Below are 8413 nucleotides of genomic sequence, written 5' to 3'. Positions count from 1 at the left end.
TTAGGGTTCATAGTGGTTTCTAGGATGAGATTGTTGGTGTGAGTGGTTTTTGGCTTTTACTGCAGGTGGTTGGATGATTGATGGAGGCATTGCGTGAGGAGGATGATGAACTGGGTTCTTGGCTAGGTGTTTTTGTAGGTTTGGAAATTTCTGATGATGGACGAAGAAGATGGTGGTTCGCAAATTGGGTGGCAGGGCGATTCTCATGAAGGACGAAGGTGGTCTACGGTGGTGTTTTGGGTGGTCCGATGCGAGAAAGACGAACCTGCAATGGTAGATCATGGTGACGCATGGTCGTGTTTGCGGCGTGTGGAGTGGAAGATAATTCAAACTGAACGAAGGTGCAAATATGGCGATCTCGTGGTGGTCGGCGGCGTCCTGATGGGAGGAAGACCATACTGCCTCGGTTCACAACCGAGGCATAAAAGTGTAGACTTTTTACCTCGCTTTTATATGCCTCGGTTCAAGAAGCGCTCCCTATAGGCGAAAATAACCGGTGTCGTTGCCTCTGACTGCACTAGTGAAAGCTTCTTGGTAGTCCATGAGCAAAAGTTTAAAAGGGACTACTAGTTATGGGATATTCTATAAGAAGGGAGGAGAAGAAAATATGCTTGCTTTCATAGATTCTGATTATGCAGGAGATGAGGATGATTCTAAAAGCACTTCTGGTTATGTATTCTTGCTAAGTTCAGGAGCAGTATCATGGATGTCCAAGAAACAACCAATTTTTACTCTCTCAAGTAAAGATGCAGAGTTTGTAGCTGCTGCTACCAGTGCTTGTCAAGCAATGTGGATGAAAAGAGTGTTGGGAAACTTAACTTATATTCAGGACACTAGCACTATTATTATGTGTGACAATAATGCCACCATTAAACTTTCAAAAAATCTAATGCATGGCAGGAGCAAGCATATTAGAGTGCGTTTTCATTTTTTAAGAGATTTGGTGCAAGATGGAGAAATTGAGTTGATGCAATGTGGAACTAAGGAACAAGTTGTAGATATAATGACCAAAGCTTTAAAACTTAAGCTTTTCAGAAACTCAAGATGAAGATGAGAATGATTGATTTATCTGAAATAAACTAACACGGTAAGTCAGTTTATGGGAGGAAATGAAGAAATATTTTATAATGTTAGTGCATGATAATGCCTAATTTTTAGGCACTTTTTATTCTTTAGCCGTTATCACTTGTATACATTCGGTTTCATGTATTCGGTTTCATGTATTATGTTACCTGAGTGCTATTTAATAGCATCTTTAATTTTAATAAAGGTACTTACTTGGCAAGAGTATCAATATACATTTTTCAATCGTGACCTGTTTAAATAAAAATTTATAAACTAAAACACTACAAAAAAAATCTTATTTAGAGGGGGTTATTTTGGAGAGGGTATAAAAAACCCCCTCAAATTAACACAACTTAAGATGTTTAATTTAAATTATTTAACTAACAATGTTTGTGGGAGTTTTAATTCCTTTTAAGAGAGGTTTATAACCTCCTCAAATAATAATATATATTTTTTCTTCATTTACTAATTCTTTTACATTTTTCCCTCTAAAAATTTTACAGTAAGTTTTCTTTTAACAATCCTAAAATTTTATTCCCTTCATATCTTAAACCCATCTGCTTAAACCACTGAACCCTAAAATCAGTTCCCCCCTTAATTCCATCCGCAAAATCAGTTCCCCCTTCATTCCATCCGATTTCTCCCTCGCAGGTACGCAATCTTCCTTTCTTCCTTCTTCTATTTCCTGTTGTCATTCATTTCTTTCATTTCTCCTTTGGATTGCCCGTGTTTCCTTTTCCTTTCAGATTTGCAGTCGGTGGACGAAGCTGCAACGAGGGTTCTGCGGACCGGCAGACAGCGGAGCTCATAACGTCACGGAGGTACATCGTTCTACAACTCTTTGTGCTTTTATTTGGTGCAACGTTTTATTGAGTTCATTCTGCGTCACTTTAGTGGGTTATCTTCTTCCCAGTTTCAATCATGTTTTTCCATAATGGATAGGGGAAGATTTTGGAGGGCTTGTTTTCGTTGCTTTTAGTTCTTCTGTTATTTTGTAGTTAGGAGGACTTCTTATTGTCTTCTGGAACTTGTTAATTACTATATTTCCTGCAACTGAAATATGTATTTATACTAATGCAGATTAATGCACAATTATATTTTTCATTTCGATTACGTACCCGTCCTACCTTTTGACAATATATATATATATATATATATATATATATATATATATATATATATATATATATATATATATATTATGCTACAGGTCATCATGCTGATATAGTATTTCAAATCCATGTTTTTGCAAGCAATTAAAGTACCAGCGAACGCCGGGCTCGAACTAAGGTAGGCTCATTTGGCTTTTTACTAGAATGGTTGGCATGTAAATGTAATCAAAATTTGTTGGATTCTTTTGTTCCACTGTTGCTTTTAGACTCAAATTCTCCATTTTCCGATAACTTTTTCTCACTTGGATTACTTATGGTTTATATGGGGTGTAATTGATAGTGACAATGAAAAGTGTTAGTGGACATGAACCATATTGTCTTGTGCAATGTGTGGTATATTTATATTCTCATTCTACTCAGCAAAAACAATCAACTTGCTGATATGAAGGGTTAGGTTTTTGTATGACTAGTAAGATAGTAGCAATTAATTTTCACACACTTGTTTCTGGTGCAGAATTACATCCCTTCTGTTTTAGTGATTTTGAAACAGTCTTGTTGTTAGGTTGGTGAAGGGAAGGGATTAAACAGGGGTTTGGTTGATGGTCAAACCGTGAGGTAAGCTGGTGGTGGTGTGTCTAAGCATCTGAGTAGGTTTCTAGTTTGGAAAACATATAACGCCGATTATGAATAGAACGAGACTTGGAATAGTCTTTCTTTCTCTAGGTTAATTAGTTTTCCTTTAGATGTTTAAGGTGCTATCTGATATAGTGTAAAGTTTAGAGAACCGTGGGAAATACTTGATGCAATTGATACAGGGGCTGATACGGTAACTAACAGGTGTGGCTAGTGTGCTTAGAAGTAATTAAGGCTATTATTAATCAACCTTACAAACTCATGGCAGTCGAACTTTGATCATCAGTTGTTTATATACTTGGTAGCAGTTTAGACTTGTTATGTGGAGGCCTGCCTTTTAGCTATTGAACTATACGTCTGACTTGGTAGGTTGTTAGAATTGATAAGAGTGAATTTGATTATTTTTTTATATATTATTTACAAAATGTGAGTACATGTAATTGAGTTTATTTTATTAATTTTTTTTTATATTATTTCAGCAAGCTCCTGATGCAAATGAGCCAGAGTCTCCTTTGGGTGCAAGACAATCATCTGATGGAAGTAACATTTAGGAAGTTTATGATATTGTTTTAGGATAAAACTATACCTAGTTTATTATGAATTGAGTAACATTTCTTTCTTTGTAACTACTTTTGTAATGAGATTACATTGACTTATAGTCTATCTTGATGTGACTATAAAATTGTTTCTCAATTTATTTTTCTAAATTTCTTTCTATTCAGGGGCTTTTGTTGTATGATATCTTTTTTTAATCAAATGAATCATATTTGTTTGGTATTTAATAATTTTAGAAAAAAATTAAATTTATTTAATTTTGAAATTGAAAAAAAAAATGGAAATAGATAGTTATTATATATTTTAATAATCATCAAACAAAAAACGATATTATATATTTTAATAATCATTAAACAAAAAAGTGACAAAAATATAAAGGAGGTTAAAAACCCCCTCAAAATAATAGTCAGTAATAGAGGAGGTTTTTACCCTCCGCCAAAAAACCCCCGCAAATTGAATATATAGAGGAGGTTTTTACCCTCCGTAGAAAAACCCCCGCAAATTGAATATGATACCAGGGGGCGAAAAAAACCCCCGCAGATAATTTGTGGCGACTCAAACTGCGGGGGTTTGAAAAACCCCCGGAATTTATTTAGCGGAGGGTAAAAACCCCCGCAAATTGAAAAAAAAAACCCCTCTAAATAAGCTTTTTTTTGTAGTGAAAATTGTTGGTAATAAAAATAATTTTTAAATTGAATGTTTTAATGAATTGATTTCTAACCAGTAACATTAATTATTAAGATTTCGACTATAAAAAAATTTGTATTTAAATTAGTTAGAATTAAAAGCCAATTCATTTGGTAGTCAGTTAGTGTTATGGACAAATTTAAAAACCTAATTCATTGTAATAACCAATTTAGAAATTAGTTTAGTTATTAATAATTTTTAGTTTATAAATTGATATCTAAATTAATCATTACATTGATTAATTATTTTTGGTTAGGAAAATTAGTCAATACTTATAAATTTTCTTGTAACGATAACTTAAGACAAATATAAATAATAATCTATATACATACAAGGTTGTATATAGGTTAAACCACCTCAAATACTTGTATATCAAATATTGTTTAGTTGATAAAAAAAGAGTATATGAACTATTCATTAAAAGTAAAAAATAGAAAAAAGAATTGAAATAAAAGTAGCATATAAATTTCCCAAACGAAATACTAATTGTGAAATCCCGTATGGCTATAACATAATTAATAAGATTAAAGTAAAGATATTTATTGATCTAAAAGTTATAATAGTGTGTTGTAGGTTCTCCCATGAAACGTTGTCCTAGGAGACCTGAGCAACAGAATTATTATGATTAGATATAGATAGAGAAAAGAAGTTTCAGGAGGCCATGGTTAGAAAGCAGTGATTAAAAGCACTTATATGTTCAGCTTCCAAGCCAATTCTGACGTCGACGGCATTGTTGTCAGTAGGGCTTTGCATGAAGTAAGCGACCTGTGGGATAGGAGTGGCAAGAGGGGATGCATAGGTTGGTTTTCCATGGAAGAACTGAATGTTGTGAAAAGGCATTCTTGTCCAATCAGAAACCAGAGTGAGCTCCTTAAGTGGAGGAAGAGAAGAACCTTGTTCTGCTCCTTCTAATGCTTCAACGTAGCTTCTCACGTAATCGTGGTTCACTCTGTTCTTCGCCTCTCTTATTTTCTCAATGATGCTTTCATGGCTTGCATTTTCCAGTTCTCCCATTGGCATCATGATCGATGCAAGAACATATGCATTTCCACTGAAACACTTTGGCAATGGTGGTCTCGTCTTGTTCCTTATGTCCACTGCAAATTGGAGGCATACTTGTTTTTCCTTTTTCACCCCTAAAGCTTTGCTCCTTGCCTATACTCAAACTCAAAAAATTTAAATATATTTATGTCATTTATTTTATATAACTTTTAAATTTAAGTGTATGAAAAAAAATAAATTATATATTTTATATTATAATTAGTAATTCTAAAAATATATAACATATCTTATTATTTTTTTCTTTCAAAAATAATAAATATTTCGTGAAGGACTAAATTATATAGAGTCATATTTACATAAACTAAAATCATATTTACGACTTGTTTTTCTAAGATATATATAGTTAATTTTAATTGAAATATTTATTCTAAAAGTACTTACAAAATTAAATTATTTAAATAAATAGTTTGTATTTTTATCAGTGAGTTTTGCTTGTATTTTCGACAAACCACTTGCATGATAAATAAGTGTTCATATATTTCAAAGTAAAGTATTGACACAAAAGATAATTATATTCAAAACATATAAATGATTTTTTATAATTTTATAATAAAAAATACATCGATTTATTTCTTATATAAAATAAAGTAATAATTAATAATTTATACGTACTAAATTTATCAATTCAGTTGCTGCATCAGAAGTTCAGTCCAGAATGTTTACAAATTTCATACAACTTAAAAATTAATTAATATGTTCCATCATATTTTTATTTAGTATTAATCAATTATTTAAATTACAGGTAAATTTTATATGTTTAGAAAGGACTCAATTATTTGAAATTTAGTATAAAAGTATATATATGACCATTAAATAATACCTGCTTAAATTCCTTTTTGATACATGTGATATAGATGCTTTTGATTTTAGTGTTATTTTAATTTTTGTTTGGGTGATGTTTTGAATATTTATTTTTCGGTATTAATCAGTTACCCAACTGCCATTAACTATTCTAACAACACATCATTTTATTTAATTATAACTTCAGTTTCACCATTTATATTCTTTTTTATTTGATTTCCTCTAAATATTTATTTTGTAATTCTTACCACCTTAATTAGTGACAACAAAATAAAAATAAATATTAATGCCTACAATTTATAATTAAAAATCCACATATTAAGTATAATTATAAAACCTTGACATCTCCCTAAGACTGATACTCCAAAATTCAATCATATCTTAAATTGAAAGTTACAGAAATTATTCCAAGCATATTTTAAACAGATTAGTGTAGTTGTTGTGATATTTGGTGGCATAAGTTAGGGGCCAAAGAAAAAGATGTGTGTCAGGCTGTGGTATCTTTGTCATATAATGAAGTAAGAAAAGCACACAAGTACTGAACAAGGAAAAAGAGAAAATTGAGATATTAACTTACCTTCCAAAGGTGAGCTGCAAGAACCTCAAAGGTTGAGAAAGGAAATGAACCTCTTTGCATGGGGAAGTGTTTCCTTTTCAAGTTTTCTGTCATTGCACCTGAAACATGATACGTTTTAAGAACACACTTCTTTGAATTCGAGGCTGTTCCAATTTGCAGAGGAAAACCCTTTTGTGCACAAGCTGTTTGCATTATAAGATGATATAAGTGATCTACTGCCATGGCCCTTTCTTCTTTAGAATTTGAACTTGTGTCTGAAGGAAAATTTCCAGTCTCTCTTGCTGCTTCAAGAGTACCGCTCAGAAGTATGCCTCTCTCATGCACTGGCTTTGGAACCTCATCAGATCTGCTTCTTCCTTTCACAATTTCTGAATTTGAAGCCCATGCACGCAAGAATTCATAGGTTGCTGGCCCATCGAACAAAGAGTGGCTTGTTCCAATACCAATTGAATACCCTCCACAACCAAATTTAGTGACCTGTATTTGTCATGCAGTGTTGTGCAAGTTTCTCATTAATCAATTTCCTATTTTTTTCTCGGAAGATCTGAGGAATGATCATATACACCAGTATATAAAAAGAAAGGAGAGAAATGGAATATGTATAAAGCCAGATGATATGTAATGTAAAATCAGAAATTAATCTAGATTAATTTCTTGAAGGACTAAAATCTACTTAGATATTGTCTTTTCGTAGATCAGACAAATAAATCATGACAACATGTGATGAATATACACAAATATATATGACTACTTGAGTGGTGATGTGGGATTTGGCTGCATAATTATGATACTTAGGGCACAAAAGAAAGATGTTTCTATTTCTTCTTTCTAGTTTATAAATTTTGCAGACGCTGTGCTGTCTTAAAAATGATAAGAAAGATAAGAATTAACAAAGTTATAAGCAAATAAGTTATAGGAACAAGAAGATCATACGATCCCTCTTATTGTCCAGTGTGAAGGGAACATGTCCCATGTTTTCTTATAACGACAAGGACAAACCCTAGCTTCTGCCATACTTCACATAATGGGAAAATGATTCCAAACATTTCTTTATAACTATTTATGGGGAGGAGAGAAATTCTGAGGGACCTAATGGAGTGGTATAAATTTAGAAAAAGCCAGAAATCAATTGGGTAATTAGCATGGACGAAACAAAATACACAAAACCCTAAGCAGGTAAATTTTATTTTGTGTCTTATATATCAATTTTACATTTACTTATTCAACTTCCAGTATTTTAACCTTTGTCAGCAATCAGAAATTATATTCTATATGTAGATTTTTCTTACCTGAGCAACAATCAGCGGCATATTTGAGAAATTCCCATCAAAAGCTGGCTTATAAACCAGCTTCTCAAAGAATTCATTGTACTCAGAGAGGTTTCCAAGTTGTGAGATTTTAGCAGAGGTTTCAGCCTCTGCAAGAACTGCACCATGGTTGTTGCACCACAGGTTGAGCTTGCCATCACTTTGATTCGGCCAAAGCCTACCTGCAGCAGGATACCACAGGGCCAAGGTATCTTCCAAGCCAGATTTCAAGCTGCAGAACACTGAATTGAGGGACAAGTCCTTCAACCTCTGGTGAGGCAGGTTATTGTAGAAGAACACCAAGTGCATGAGGTGTGGACACTGCCTGTCCAAATTTGAAAGAGGCAAAACCCTCTGAGGTTGCACGAGTTTTGGATTCACAGACACAACCTTTGAAATAGAAACTATGCTTCTAGGATCATTAGCCTGAGTTGCAGCCATGATTAGATGAAATATATGGGATATTATTGCTCTAAATATATGTGCAACTATCTGGTTTATTTGTGATAAGTGGTGAGATGCATAGAAACTGAGGGTTACATTTATAGAGGGAGATAATTTGCAAGCTAGATTCTCATAGGAGAGAAATTATTAATATAGGTTCTTGGTAATAA

General features: G+C 32.9%; 1 protein-coding gene across 1 annotated transcript; it reads right to left on the bottom strand.

Annotated features, from left to right (window-relative positions):
- Window positions 1-4552: 4552 nt before the first annotated feature.
- On the bottom strand, window positions 4553-8413 carry BAT1 (HXXXD-type acyl-transferase family protein). The gene is made up of 3 exons (XM_047305911.2): window positions 7782-8413; window positions 6493-6969; window positions 4553-5207 (listed from the first exon to the last, which is right to left on the bottom strand). The coding sequence occupies exons 1-3, from the start codon at window positions 8238-8240 to the stop codon at window positions 4704-4706; spliced, it is 1440 nt and encodes a 479-aa protein (XP_047161867.1). The 5' UTR covers window positions 8241-8413; the 3' UTR covers window positions 4553-4703.

Source organism: Vigna umbellata, chromosome 1 (assembly GCF_029865625.1).
Source record: "Vigna umbellata cultivar VRB3 chromosome 1, Vumbellata_1.0, whole genome shotgun sequence".
NCBI lineage: Eukaryota > Viridiplantae > Streptophyta > Magnoliopsida > Fabales > Fabaceae > Vigna > Vigna umbellata.
The sequence above is the reverse complement of the archived record's forward strand: the minus strand, read 5'-3'. Positions and strand labels throughout refer to the sequence as shown.